At 38.2% G+C, this 16,465-nt stretch overlaps 1 protein-coding gene across 1 annotated transcript; it reads left to right on the plus strand.

Moving 5' to 3' along the window:
* The first annotated feature begins 13,139 nt into the window (after positions 1-13,139).
* On the plus strand, positions 13,140-16,086 carry GJD3 (gap junction protein delta 3). Its single transcript, XM_075278692.1, has 2 exons — positions 13,140-13,177; positions 14,857-16,086. Exon 2 carries the CDS (start codon positions 14,883-14,885, stop codon positions 15,798-15,800), a length of 918 nt encoding a protein of 305 aa, XP_075134793.1. The 5' UTR covers positions 13,140-13,177; positions 14,857-14,882; the 3' UTR covers positions 15,801-16,086.
* The last annotated feature ends 379 nt before the right edge of the window (positions 16,087-16,465 follow it).

Genomic DNA, 16,465 nt, shown 5'->3' on the forward strand with positions numbered 1-16,465 from the left:
ATTTTTGGGTGCCTACAACTTATTGAATACATTTTATTACCACTTTCTTGCTGGATTTAAAATAAATAATAATAATTCTGGCATTGAGTTTTCCCTTTTAAATTTTGCGCCATGCAGCGTACAGTATAAGTAACATGTGACCTTTATTCTGCGGGTTGGTACGGTTACGGCGATCCTCATTTGTATTATTTTTTATGCGATACTAATTCTGCAGAACAAAAACACATATGGGGACAGTGATTCAGTGATTTTTGCATCGCCATCTTCTGAGAGGCGTAACATTTGTATTTTTCGGTTGACAGTGTTGGTTGAGGGCTTATTTTTTGCAGGACAACCTGCGCTTTTTATTGGTACTGTTGTGGGGGGTGCATATGACTTTTTGATCACTTTTTATAGCATATTTTGTAAGGTGAGATGGCGAAAAATCATTACTTTCGGCGGGTTTTTTCCGGGGGTTTTTCCGCCGTTCACCGTGTACATTAAATATTATTTCAGTTTTGTTGTACAGATTGTTACAGACGCGACAATACCAAATATATATTGCTTTTAATCATTTTTAGGTTCTTTTATATAACAAAAAAAAAAAAGGGAATTTTGGGCGCTTTATAACTTTATAAATTTTTTTTCAAATACTTTATTTTTTTTTATTCCGCGTGCACTGGCCCTAATAGGGCACCTGAGCACTGTGGCCACTTATTTCCTGTAGCCAACCATGTGCTATCTGCATACAAGAGAGGGCTGGTAGAAGGGCAGCGCTGAATCGCCAAAAAAACAGAGTGACAGAGAGACAGATGAGTACTGAGTATTTTTTTTTATATATTTTATAGCATTTGCAGGGGTTTTAAAATTTTGTTTTTCTAACCTGACTAGCCCAAAATGTACCAAAATTATTTCTCTTTAGTTTTCCATTTTCGTGATTAGATTGCTATTATTTCAATAAACTGACTGCATCCTGCCCGACCCCTCCAGTGTCAGTACCGCAGAATTCCCCTGGACAGCCCATCTGTTATTACAGAGCCCCTTACTCGTCTGGTGATAATAAATACCCCTTTATTTTGTTTTCCATGGACTAGAGGTCTGGTGCGTGCGCTCATTCTGTTATCTCAGGATATTCGCTCTAAAAATACATGGAAAAATCAACCGACAACAAGGCCATTCTGTGCCCTGACATGGAAAATCAGTAACAATCAGAGACCTGTCACTTGTCTAAATGTCTGCAAGTGTTTTGTATGGTTAGGTGAGTATCTGGCGGGTGTAGAGTACAGATGACACTGGCAAGCTGATAAACCTCACACCTCACCCCGTCACAGCTATACATTACAGGGGGCGCCGAATATTCGTATGCAAATAGGATAACACAACTTACTGTATGGAAAACGACAGCTAAGAACCCCTTTAACCTGGGCCATATATGGCCGCTGTTCTATCATCACATATAGGTAGACAATATTTATGCGTTGACTCATCATTTACATTAGTCACTATGTAAACTCCAGCTGAGCGCTAGTGTAATGACATAGGAGCTCTAATGTAAACCGAGACTTAACGCCATGTACAGCACAGTTTACTACTGGTCAGAAGGCAGCCATGTACCAGTAGTCATTAATACTGCAGCCCTATGCGACTATTAACCTTGTTCGGGACGTGCAGAAGATAACATGGGAGACTGGAAACCGCCTACAATGCTTCTGGGAAAGAGGAGCTTCTGCATGTACAGTACGAACCCCAAACATCTGAGGACATTAAACGTGTAACCTTTCATTAAATTAGACTAAAACAGGAAATAACAAATCCAACATTTGGTTCTTGTTACTGCGTTTTATGACCGGGATGTTATGTTTCATGTCAGAGCTATCAACTCCTTTAGGATCTAGGATGAGACAAAAGTGCAAGCGTGTCAATGGAGCAACCATTATTAAAACTTCTTGTCCTATTGTTCTGCTAACCAAAATTTAGTGCCTGTAATCTGTCCCCAAAACAGCCAAGATTAATAGTGACCAAACATTGGCCAGAGTTAGAAAAACATGTCTGCTCTCTTCTAAAACAGCGCCACCTCTGTCCATGTGTTGCATTTCTACATGCACGGCATGGTGGGTGTAGGTTTTTAGTCTATTTCTAGTTTTGTAGATGGCTCCTTTATAAAACAACTATTCTATAGCTTGACAGGATGGGAACCTGTAATTTTTTTCATCAATGCACCATGGCTACTGATAATATTTCGGTCAGTAACTATGAATTAGTGGGAACCAGCAGTGATGTGCTACTCTCTGCCATGCACGGTACATTGATCTGTAGACTCTAGGTTAATATGTACTGAAATAGCAAATCCTTACATAGGGAAGAAGTTCCTTCATATTGATAGAACTGATAAGATGGAGGAAGAAATGGGAGACTGAAGTATACTCAATGACAAAAAAAAATACCGCACCCAGATTGAAATATTGGATTACTGCGAAACTCAACATGCAGTTATGTCTCCGGAAGATATATAAATGATTACAGATGTGGTCTGGTTAGACACTGGGATAAGAGGGCGTAAAATTGCTGTCATATGAAAAGAAGCTCTCGTAGGCTACTTTTGGGTAGTGTATTTAATTGACTACTAGACATTGACTAGACCCTTTACGTGTCCTGCCATTAAGAAACAGCCACTACCTCCTTCACTTGGATTGGAGTCATGAATGAGAAATCTGGACTGTTATGGACAGACAATGTATTGTCTTTAACAACGAATTCAAGTTCCGTTTGGAATCCAATGATAGTTGGGTTCTAGTATGGACGCCTTGTGGTGAGCTCTTCAATCTAACGGATAAAAAGTACCGTTGTGTGAATGAGGCCTAAGCTGGTGGCAGGCGCTGATGCAAAGCTTACCCAGTGTACATTTGTGTAGTGCATAGCACCATTACATCATCTTTGCATTACACCTACCATATACTGTCAGTACTACATCTCTATGGTCACCATACGTAGTTCATACATCTCACTAACAGTTCTTGTAATTGTTCTACATGACCCTGCTTGAAGATGGCTCGGTGCCACTGAAGATGTCAGGCTAATGAAGGGACTGTTTATGCTGCTTTTTGCTGAGAAGATCCATCCAGGAGGCCCAGATAGGGAAGTATCATTGCGTTACTGTCCTAGCTCACTGATCAGGTAAACACCTTAAAATAAGATTTACGTTCCGGTAACTGATACATTCAGGGCTATGACATATCATATGATGTAATGGTACATATAACCTCTCGGAAACAATTCTAATTGAGTTGTTCAAGTTTAGAAAAACATTAAACATTGCATCTTAGGCCCATTCACGTCAGTGATCTGCAGTATCAGACACAAGCCATACATAGATGTAGTGTTATTTTTTTGATAGTCTGCCATATTTTTCTAATCCCGTACGGCCCCTTTTATACCCATCTCCAAAGGTGTCTTCCTGTTCCATATGGCCATAGAACATAAGATTGCCTTGTGAATAAACCAGCCCTGGCAGTCAGTTTTTTAAAGATTTATTTGTAAAAGATATGATCTTTTAGACTGTAATTTTTTGTCTGTAGATCTGCCAAAACCCATGATCAGTGCAAAACTGACTGATCTGCCATTTTGTGCAGACTAAGAGAATTATTTTTCCATAATGCCATCCTGATCAGACATCTTAGTTGGTCATGGTGATGGTGGGATTGGTCGAATGAATGCTTTCACTCTTGATTGATTGGCAGCATCACAGCCAACTATAAACTAATATGTATGGCCAGCTATTTTTTGAGGCCCATCTATGTTTTTGAAATGTGTGATAGAATTTGGGCACACAGAGAAACTCCACTTAGGGAAAGGAGATAAACCTTATGTACAGTAGATGTTGACTTTGATTCGATTTGGATTTCAAGTTGGTTTCAACACGGTGTAGACTGTAGGGTCAGTTCCATCCCAAGAAATTGCTGCTAAGATGGGAGTAACAGCTCACAAGACCCAATGCTGCTCTACATTATTCCTGTAACTCCCATAAAGGAGAATAAGAAGCTATGGGACCAGCGTAGCACACTGATAACACGGCCTTGCTAGATCGGTGCTTGCAGTTTGGCCACCCACTCTTTGAAAATTGACCACAGGTTCTCTATGGAATTGAGATCTGGGGAGATTCATGGCCATGAACCCAAAATTTCAGTGTTTTTTGCAGCAATTTGCTGAGAGTGGAATAACACTTTGAGTATTTTTTGAAGCACCACTGAAGGATGCCCTGTCTCATGTTTGGTTCTTCTCAATCGTATTCTTCTAGTATCCACCCATGTCATCATCCTCTTCTACCTGTTTTGAGGTTAGTGGTCTTCTGCCTGGGTGTAATACATATATTATATTTCATTCTAGACTTATATCTTCACTGTCTTCTCGGTAAGCTATCTGATCTGCCAGGCCATTGATCTTGTCATTCATGGAACATACTGAAGTATACAAATAGTGTTTACAAGATGTGGTATGGTTGGAGAAAACTGAGACCTAATACGTCCCTGCATCCAAATTTGAAGAGTCTGACTTCTGAACAACAGAGAGTGAAAGTGTAAGGAGTCTATCCCACAGAAACAGTTGGAAATGGATGTACAAAACTGCTTAAAGTCTTACATTACCATAGATAGAAAGCAACATGAAAATAAAGTACAGTCATGATGAAATGGGACCATTGTATGAGAGAATGTCAATTTCCTAAAAAAAGAATATCCCTGCATGAAGTCTCCAGACAATGTTCTTTGGCACAAACTCTTTTTAAGTCATAGATGTTCTTCAGTAGTTTTTAGGAAGGAATCAAGCTGTGTCTTGGTCACAGCGGAAGGGGGTCTACTGACAGCGAGAGGTACAAAGGTGGCAGTGAGGGCAAGGGTTACAGGAAAGCTTTTATTACTAGTAAGGTTATCAGGAAATAACTCCAAACTCTCAATTCTTGAAGCTGCCGAAATCCTGCTTCCAGTCCTTGGACAACACAATAACTAAAACCTAACCTTTGATCTTCCATATAAACAACCAGTGTTCATGGCACAAGTGTTTATACTGATACAAAATTCTCTTGTTAAAGTGTTGCTTTAGATTTTATGACCATTTTTAAGATGACATCTACAGTCGCAGAACTGTACGGTAAAGTCAGGTGATGACGTTCTTCCTCCATAAAGATCTACTTGTTGTGATGCTGAACAAGGCCTTAATATCTTGATCCATGGCCTATAACATGCCCAGATTGTCTAACATATTCTCCAAACACAATCCTTCTCTCTCTCTAGGAACAGTAAATAATTGTTTTGACCTTTCTGAAAGTTTAGGGTTGGCTCAATGACCACCAATATTGATGACGTGATCTTTTCTATATGATAGTCGCATCTCCTAATATTTCATTATAACTAGACTGCAAATCAACTCATGTTCCTCAAAATTAAGAACCTCTTGGAGGAGTCCCTGGTTTGGCTGACGTGAGCTGATTTACATACTTTTGTCCATTGATTGTTGTCTGAAAATAAGTATCCATACATCCACTGGGGTCTCCTCAATAGGTATCAGTACCTCCCTATAACTTGTTCATTGTGGAAATCCCCAAATTCATCTACTACAAAAAAAAACAAAAACCCTGTAAAACTAATCACCAAGAAGCTGTACTGGGGAGTAACAAGTAATAATGGACCCCACTTTCTCACGATCACCTTAAGCAGCAAGTTCAGAGTCTAAAAAAGTATAAGATTATTTTGGTCTCTGTTATACACAGGGATAACTTACATATTGATTTTTACAGTACATATAAAGCTGAGCGTGATGTCACAGTAAAGGGATAATAAACACAATGACATCACAGTCCAGGGATAATACACAGAGATGTCTCAACAATGGAAATCACAGATATGACAGTAAGGGTATAACGAAAACAATAATGCCACAGTACAAGGATAATATCACAGTACAGAGATAATAATGATGTCATAGTACAAAAATAATGTACACCGTGATATCACAGCACATGGATAATAAATATGGTGATGTCAAGGTAGAAGGATTAGGACGTCACAGTACAGGGATAATGCACATAGTGATGTCACAGTACAGGGGATAATGTACATAGTTATGTCACAGTACAGGGATAATGCACATAGTGATGTCACAGTACAGGGATAATGCACATAGTGATGTCACAGTACAGGGATAATGCACATAGTTATGTCACAGTACAGGGGATAATGCACATAGTTATGTCACAGTACAGGGATAATGTACATAGTTATGTCACAGTACAGGGATAATGCACATAGTGATGTCACAGTACAGGGATAATGCACATAGTGATGTCACAGTACAGGGGATAATGTACATAGTTATGTCACAGTACAGGGATAATGCACATAGTGATGTCACAGTACAGGGATAATGCACATAGTGATGTCACAGTACAGGGGATAATGCACATAGTTATGTCACAGTACAGGGGATAATGCACATAGTTATGTCACAGTACAGGGGATAATGCACATAGTTATGTCACAGTACAGGGATAATGTACATAGTTATGTCACAGTACAGGGATAATGCACATAGTGATGTCACAGTACAGGGATAATGCACATAGTGATGTCACAGTACAGGGGATAATGCACATAGTTATGTCACAGTACAGGGATAATGTACACAGTGATGTCACAGTACAGGGGATAATGCACATACTTATGTCACAGTACAGGGATAATGTACATAGTTATGTCACAGTACAGGGATAATGCACATAGTCATGTCACAGTACAGGGATAATGCACATAGTTATGTCACAGTACAGGGATAATGCACATAGTGATGTCACAGTACAGGGATAATGCACATAGTGATGTCACAGTACAGGGGATAATGTACATAGTTATGTCACAGTACAGGGATAATGTACATAGTGATGTCACAGTGCAGGGATAATGTACATAGTTATGTCACAGTACAGGGATAATACACACAGTGATGTCACAGTACAGGGATAATGTGCACAGTGATGTCACAGTACAGGGATAATGTACATAGTTATGTCACAGTACAGGGATAATACACACAGTGATGTCACAGTACAGGGATAATGTACATAGTTATGTCACAGTACAGGGATAATGCACATAGTGATGTCACAGTACAGGGGATAAAATGTACATAGTTATGTCACAGTGCAGGGATAATGTACATAGTTATGTCACAATACAGGGATAATACACACAGTGATGTCACAGTACAGGGATAATGTACATAGTGATGTCACAGTGCAGGGATAATGTACATAGTTATGTCACAGTACAGGGATAATGCACATAGTGATGTCACAGTACAGGGGATAATGTACATAGTTATGTCACAGTACAGGGACATTGCCTATTAGTATGTAATGGCAGTGGGATTATACACACACAAAAGGATAACAGTGACATCACAGCATATGAAGAGAGTAGTTCTAATGATGTCACGTGCAGGTATTATCATGTTCCAGTAAAATAATAGAGGTACATTCAGTTTTCTACTTCTCCTTCCATCATCCATAGTTATCAGTAACTGCACCCTAGCGCTCAGTGCAAATGGAAACTGTAAATCTAAGAAAAATCCATAAAGAGATGAGAAATTAATTAAAAAAAAAAAATAAAGGTGCGATTTCTGTCATATTTCTATAGATTTGATCAAAACCAATGAGCAACATTTCTTTTTATTGTCTTCTACCCCAGGCTTCCAGGTGAAGGTGATGGCGGAGACCTTCTGAGTGACTAGGAGACAGCTGATATGGATGGCAGGATGTGGCAGTCAGACAGCTACTTCCACTCTCTGAAGACTGGTGGTCAAGGGTACAAAAGCTGAGCTTAGAAGAAGAGGACTCCACAGTTCCTGCACAGAAGCCATGTGAGCAGGCTGACTCTGGTGTCTTGGCTGAAGGTAAGTTACTTCTCAAGTAGGATCAATGCAATGTCCTGATTCTTTACAGAAGTTTACTTTAGGACTTTGTAGTATTCTCTCTTTCTACACAATAAGATGGACATTTTGTATTATTTTATATCAGCAGTTTCTTTCTGGAGACACAAGTGTATATATGAGAGTCATGGACTTGAAGAATGAACTCCAAGCCTTGTGTAAACACTTGTAGATGCAGAGCAGCAGTGCACTCAGCTAATATGCACATAGTAAGATGTCCCTTTAAGGGAGGTGGGGTCAGAGCCTAAATATCTCCTCATCCTGATACTGTCCAGGGAAAATGAAGCGAAAGTTGTGCAGAGCTCACACTATAGACCTGCACTGCTGGGGAGGAAGTTTTCTGTCCTGGAAATAGGTTTTCTAATATGCAGGTAAGTCCTGATCTAGAGGAGCCACAACCAGCAGAGAAGTAGGGAATGGGAATATATTGTGCTGGGTGGGCCAGTGGATATATTATAAATCTGATCATCTATAAGGGTAATAGTGGATATATTATAAATCTGATCATCTATAAGGGTAATAGTGTATATATTATAAATCTGATCATGTATAGGGGTGATAGTGTATACATTATAAATCTGATCATGTATAGGGGTGATAGTGTATATACAGTATTATAAATCTGATCATGTATAGGAGATAGTATAGGGGTGATAGTCTATACATTATAAATCTGATTATGTATAGGGGTGATAGTGGATATATTATAAATCTGATCATGTATACGGGTGATAGTGTATATATTATAAATCTGATCATGTATAGGGGTGATAGTGTATATACAGTATTATAAATCTGATCATGTATAGGAGATAGTATAGGGGTGATAGTCTATACATTATAAATCTGATCATGTATAGGGGTGATAGTGTATATATTATAAATCTGATCATGTATAGGGGTGATAGTGTATATATATATTATAAATTTGATCATGTATAGGGGTGATGGTGTATGGAGAGGTGGAGGCGACTCTAAGATCTCTGACTGGGTATTAGGCAGAGTGTAAGTGTCCTGACTGTGTAGTAGATGAGTAGTAGGTGATGTGACAGTGTACTAGGAAGATGTTTGGACATTGTATCAGTATAGGAAGGATGTAAATCTCAAGTCTGTGTAGTTGAGATGAATGTTATATATCTAGGGGTCTGTATATAGGAAAAGTATATATCTTGGGTGTGTTTGTGTTAGAAAGAAGATGAGGCACATGTCTTATGTAGTATATACTGTATATTATTAGAGGAGGTATATGTCTGGTGCTGATAAATGTGTAGCTGATGACTGGTGTATCTTACTGCCTGTGTATTAGGAGGAGTGTATATATCTTGATGCTTGTGTATTAGGAGGAGTGGTATAAATCTCGATGCCTGAGTATTAGGAGGAGTGGTATATATTTTGCTGCCTTCACATTAGAAGTGGTGTGCGTGTGTATATATATATATATATATATATATATATATATATATATATATATTCTCTATCTTGCTGCCTGTGTATTAGGAATAGTGGTATATATCTTGATGCCTGTGTATTAGGAGGAGTGGTATATAGTATGATGCTTGTGTATTAGCAGGTGTGGTATATATGTTCCTGCATTAGGGGGAATCATGAATGTGTCACACTTTCTGTGTATTACAGGAAGGGGATACGTATGTATATCAGTGTCTGTAAGGAGAAGAGGAAATGTATGTATTGTAGTATATATGTATATTAGGTAGTAGTGAGATATGTGTATGTATTAGGAGAAGCTGGTTAGGAAGGTTACACATACAATGTCCATACACATGTTTATAGTCTATATTACAGCGTACCTCTATCTGAATATAGAGAACAGTGTAGATAGAGCGATGGATTTGCTACATATTACCCTGGGTAAACCTCTGGGGGCTCTGACTTCCATTCCCAGCTCAGAGAACTTTGGATATAGAGCAGGTTATACATCCTATGATATTTGCCAATGATATATTCTCAGCATGATATGTTACTACTTTTCCAGTCCCCAGGCCACATATCATGGAAAAGCCTAAAATCCGTCTGTCATTGCTCCTATAATAGTGACAGCCTTCGCTGCTGTCATCTGGGGCGCCCTGACAGGGGACTCTACTTTGGGAATGTATTAGTGGAAAGAGTATCTTTATGTCTGTGTATCAGGAAGAAGGGAGAAGTAAGTATCTTAGATAGCTATCCTGATGTCTGTGTGCTAGGAAGAAGTATATATGTATTTGTATTAGTGAGAAGGGAAAGATATGTAACTTACTTCTGTGTGTTTTGTATCTTGGCGTATTAGGGTGAGGGGAGAGCTACTGTATATATCTTGGTGTCTGATATGTATGTTAGTGTCTGTGACTATGGTGAGGTATGTATCCTGATATTAGTATATCACGAGTTGGTGACCTATATATTTCTTCTTGTGAATTGCTAAGAAATGGCTGACATGTATATAACTTGGTGCCTGCGGAAAGTTCATTATCTTTTGCTATTATGAGGAAGAAGAAGTGTGTATATTGGTTTCTGTGTATTAGGTGGATGTGTGATATACTGTATATGTCTTAATACATGTTTATTAAGAAAAGGTAAGAAGTATCTTAGTGTCTTATTGTAACAATGGAAGCAGAATGTATTCTAATAACCGTGTTAGTTTTCATGTTAAGTGGGAGTTGTTGTCTCTGTATTAGGTAAGGTTAGACGCATGGATCTCGGTATCTGTGTATTAGAAGGACTCAATAGGTATCTATTTTGGCATCTGTGTCTTAGATGGACATAAGAAGTATGTATTAGAAGGAGAAATATCATATTTGCCTTGATGTCAGTATATTCAGAGGAGATGTTTGTATCTTTGTGTCTGTTTTGAGTAGATGATTCTTGGTGTCTGTGTATTAGGCAGATATGAGAGGTATATGTCTTGATCATTGGGAATAAGGGAGCATTAGAGGTTGTATATTGGTGTCTGTTTATTAGGTGGACATGAGAAGTATGTGTCTTGGTGTCTGTCTATTAAGAGAAATATGTATCTTGGTTTCTGTGTATTAGGAGACCCATGAGAGATCTATATTGTGTAATAGATGAATTGAACATAAGTGATATGGATATTGGTGTCTGTGTATTAGGTGGACATGCAAGATACATCTTTGCATCTGTGTATTAGATGGACATGAGAGATATGTGTCCTGGTGTCTGTGTATTAGATGGACATAAGTGGTTTGTATCTTGGCATCTGTATATTAGGTGGACTTGTGTTGTATTTATCTTGGCATCTGTGTATTAGACCTTACTGACAGAATGATGTCAGTAATTTGTAATAAAGAAGTTTTCACTCTTCAATGGTTCCCAGTCTGGCTTTTCATCTATCTCAGGTGATATCAAGTGAGTATGGACGCCTGTGTGTTTTATTACATTGCATTGCATTGCATCTATGTCTTCCATGGATTGACCCGGCCATTTTACTGCTCCAGGAGTAGATTCAAGCACTGCAGCCTCCTGCTAAGACACATATAGTGGTTGTGGCTCACCCAGTAACACAAGGTACAGATACAACTGGAAGGGGGCTAGATCGTTCCTCAATATATTGTGAGCAATCCTCTAGTGAGGGTCTGCAGAAGGAGCAACCTTTTTGTGGTTTATTCTTGTTCAGTTCTGAATATATCTGTGTATTAGGTGGACGTGAGCTGTATGTAACTGGACAATGGTGTATTAAGTGGACATGAGCTGTATGTAACTGGACAATGGTGTATTAGGTGGACGTGAGCTGTATGTAACTGGACAATGGTGTATTAAGTGGACATGAGCTGTATGTAACTGGACAATGGTATATTAAGTGGACGTGAGCTGTATGTAACTGGACAATGGTGTATTAAGTGGACGTGAGCTGTATGTAACTGGACAATGGTGTATTAAGTGGACGTGAGCTGTATGTAACTAGACAATGGTGTATTAAGTGGACGTGAGCTGTATGTAACTAGACAATGGTGTATTAAGTGGACGTGAGCTGTATATAACTGGACAATGGTGTATTAAGTGGACGTGAGCTGTATGTAACTAGACAATGGTATATTAAGTGGACGTGAGCTGTATATAACTGGACAATGGTGTATTAAGTGGACGTGAGCTGTATGTAACTGGACAATGGTGTATTAAGTGGACGTGAGCTGTATGTAACTAGACAATGGTATATTAAGTGGACGTGAGCTGTATATAACTGGACAATGGTGTATTAAGTGGACGTGAGCTGTATGTAACTGGACAATGGTGTATTAAGTGGACGTGAGCTGTATGTAACTGGACAATGGTGTATTAAGTGGACGTGAGCTGTATGTAACTGGACAATGGTATATTAAGTGGACGTGAGCTGTATGTAACTGGACAATGGTGTATTAAGTGGACGTGAGCTGTATGTAACTGGACAATGGTATATTAAGTGGACGTGAGCTGTATGTAACTGGACAATGGTGTATTAAGTGGACGTGAGCTGTATGTAACTGGACAATGGTGTATTAGGTGGACGTGAGCTGTATGTAACTAGACAATGGTATATTAAGTGGACGTGAGCTGTATATAACTAGACAATGATTTATTTGGTGGACATGAGAGATATGAATGTATGTGTACTAAATGGACATGACTTGTATGCATCTTGGGATCTGTGTATTTGGTGGACATGAGATAGATGTGTATTGGCATCTGTGTATTATTTGGACATGAGCTGTAGGTGCGTTGGCATTTGGGTATTTGGTGGACATGAGCTTTATTCATCTTTGTATCTGTGTATTAGGTGATCATGAGAGATATGTGTCTTTGTATTAGGTGGACATTAGAGATATGTATCTTGGCATATATGTTTTAGGTAGACATGAGCTGTATGTATCTTGGTATCCATGTAGATAGTTATAGGAGTGCAGCAGTAGCAGTCACTACCAGGCCCTGGTCCATGAGGGCCCCCAAAGGTTCCTTTGCCACATAAAATATACCACTATTCTAAATGCCACAAGGCATGTAGGGGTCCCATTACAGATTTTACATTAGGGCCTATGAGCATCAAGCTGGTATCTATATATTAGGTGGGTGTGAGAGGCTCCATGTTGTACTATTTATTTGAGACTCCTAAACCACTTTATTAACCATTTAATCTCCAGTCTAAAACCTATTTTCCTCCACAGTTTACTCGCCACTGTCCCCACCCAGTGAAGGGTGGACAAAGCTGTCCCTGATGCCTCAGCAAGACAGTTGAGAGGTATGCGCTAAATGTAGACTTTCTTATCTTGTATCAGTCTGGGAGAGTGAGAGAGTGCAAGCGCAGGACTACAACATTAACCCCTTCAAAGCCACAGGGATCAGCTAAGCATCACCTGCTGTACCCACGAAAAAGGCATGTGGATATCCATTATCAGGACAGTAAATAACACGTAAGTTTATGGAATATTGCAGTTTTTTGTAGAAAGATAACCTAGCTACGACCATACACTCAGGTGTAAGCATAACGCTACAAGTACTAACAATTTTTATAATCTGGCTTGCAAAATATGCAAATATTTATTAACCTGAATTTGTATTCAGAACTTTATCTCAAGACTTAGATTTTTTTCAGATTAAGTTAAAGAAAAGATAAGAGAGTTGCTCAAAGTATAGTCTCATATGAAGTACGTCTATCAGAGAATTGCTTTATAACATTTCTTGTAAAATTCAGGGTCTTACCTATTTCTATTCTGTTTTGTATCTATGTATGGTCTTTATGGTAGATCTCCATGCAAGCCACAAAAGGTATATATAATGTATAAACCTAAGTACCGGGCAGAGATTCAATTCATTTAGTGGCCCCAACACAAATGATGATGTACTTTGGGAGTGTGAACAGAAATGAAGTAAAAAATCTGAATAATAGAATCACCTTGTAAGAGAATCCGTTACAGGAAAATACATATATTTTATATTGATATTGTACAATGTATTACATTTATAATACATACTCATAATACACCATTAAAGATGGTCCAATGATAAAAAAAATGTATAATAAATTGCCTTTTTTGTTTTATTTAATGTAATTTTAGTACATACATATTAGATTTTTGTACATACTCCCAATCTTCATAACTAACTCACAGTATTTAATTTACTTTCTTTTCTTATTTTATTCACTTTATGTGACTTCACTTCAGAAGTTGGAAACAATTGTAATAGAATGGGCAGAAAACTTTATGTGGGCACTATATCTGATCAATGTGTTTGGCTAACATGACACTGTATATCTTTAGAATCAACATTAAAATATAGAACAAAAAAGAAACCACAAATTATCCACTATATATATATATATATATATATATATATATATATATATAGTATATCTATATATACACATTGTGTATGCGATATCTACACATATAGATTTGTCCAGCTGAGAACCAGTTAAATTAGTTTTTAATTAAAATAAATGCATCAATATATTAATACCAAAAATCGTGATTTGGGTCTTGTCACTTTAATAATAAAATATTAATACTTGAATTGTTACTTTTTATTTATTTTTTATTAAAGATTCAAAATAAAATATACAATTCTAATAGATAAATCTGGATTTATAAATCAATTTAGTTTTGGAATATTACATATATATATATATATATATATATATATATATGTGTGTGTACTTCGAGAAAGTGTTTACTCATAAGTGGTGTAAACTCAGTTTAAGTAAAAACAAATTTGCAGATAAAAAAAATATATTATATACATTATATATATATATATATATATATATATATATATATATATATATATATTTGTAAATAAAATATAATATATGTATATATATATATATATTTTTTTATTTACAATTTTTTTTTTACTTAAACTATTATATATATTTATTTTTTTAATTTAATATTGATTATGTAATTTTGTTCTCTACAGAACAAGCATCCAGAATAAGAGGCGATATGGGGGAGTGGGGCTTCCTGAGCTCCTTGTTAGATGCAGTGCAGGAGCACTCTCCCATGGTGGGACGATTCTGGCTGGTGGTGATGCTTATTTTCCGCATACTGATTCTGGCCACCGTAGGCAGCGATATGTTTGAAGATGAACAAGAGGAATTCGTATGTAACACTTTACAGCCTGGTTGTCGGCAAGTGTGCTACGACCAAGCTTTTCCCATCTCGCACTACCGCTTTTGGGTCTTCCACATTGTGCTGCTATCAGCCCCCGCAGTGCTGTTTGTCATATACTCCATGCATCAGAATACCAAGATAGGAAGAGATGCAGAAGAAGATGAAGCCGCTCAGCATGGACAACAGGCCATCATCGCAAGATCCAAATCCAAGTCTGAGCAGCGGGGACGCCACATACGGACTTTCTATATCATCAATGTGGTGATGAGGATACTGGCAGAGGTTGGTTTTCTGGTGGGACAGTGGTTTCTTTATGGGTTTAAAGTATCCCCGGAGTATGCTTGTGTGCGAGCACCCTGCCCTAACACAGTGGACTGTTTTGTATCCAGACCCACAGAGAAGACAATTTTTCTACAATTCTACTTTGTGGTGGGGATCATCTCTGCACTTCTCAGTGTATCTGAACTATTGCATATTCTGGTGAAAGGAAAATGTCGTTCCCGAGATGGTTTAGGACCTAGTCCACCTCCAGCCTATGAGAGGGATAACTGGTCCAACAGAGAACACGAGAGGACAAATCACTTTCTTTTGCAGAGACAGACTAATGATGAACGGAGGGCTAGCGGAGCTGGTGGCCATCGGCTTTCTATTGCATATCCTCCTGGCAGTGCATACAAGCTGAAGGTGACACCTAGCACAGCCATTAGCAGTAAGTCATCTAGACTGATCAAAGGGGACTTGACAGTATAGAAAAGGTATGAAAGTAGAGACCCTTCGAAAGATGGCAAAGTTGTGACAACTATCCTGCCCATACAAATTTGTAAACGGGATTTACAGTATTTTGTAAAACCAATCCAACCATTAAGACTGTCATCGCCTCATATTGTTATAGAGGCCTTAATAAGGTGTCTTTTAAGTTTTACAATCTCATTTTGTGGCTTTTATTGACATTTGAGGAGACAGATGAAAATCTCAAGCCTGGTCGTCAAACCTGTCCATGAAGCTAATGGGTAAAAAGTGGTAAAACACTCAAATAGCAGTGACTTAGCTAAAGAAGCAAACAACACTATAAAACTAAAGAGAGGACATTGCACTAGAGACACCCAAATGACTCTTTACAAGGAAAAGAAAATGTACTGTATCCCAGCATTAGAGAAGGGGGTGATGTATATGAGCTGGAAACAACAGGACCTGGTAGAGGTTACAGAGCCTAAGTCATGGAAGAGCAACATTAAAGACAGAGAAGTAACAATGGCAAAATGATTTACATGAAAGACAACAATGTCCAGGAAAGATTATGTCCGAACAAGCAGAAGCATAATGTGAAGATCCTGGGCCACTATTTATTGTGTATTTGTGTCTTTCTAGGTGGTAGAGGGATTGATGGGCATCAGTGTCTTGACGTGAATGAAAGC

Source organism: Leptodactylus fuscus, chromosome 6, assembly GCF_031893055.1.
Source record: "Leptodactylus fuscus isolate aLepFus1 chromosome 6, aLepFus1.hap2, whole genome shotgun sequence".
Taxonomy (NCBI): domain Eukaryota; kingdom Metazoa; phylum Chordata; class Amphibia; order Anura; family Leptodactylidae; genus Leptodactylus; species Leptodactylus fuscus.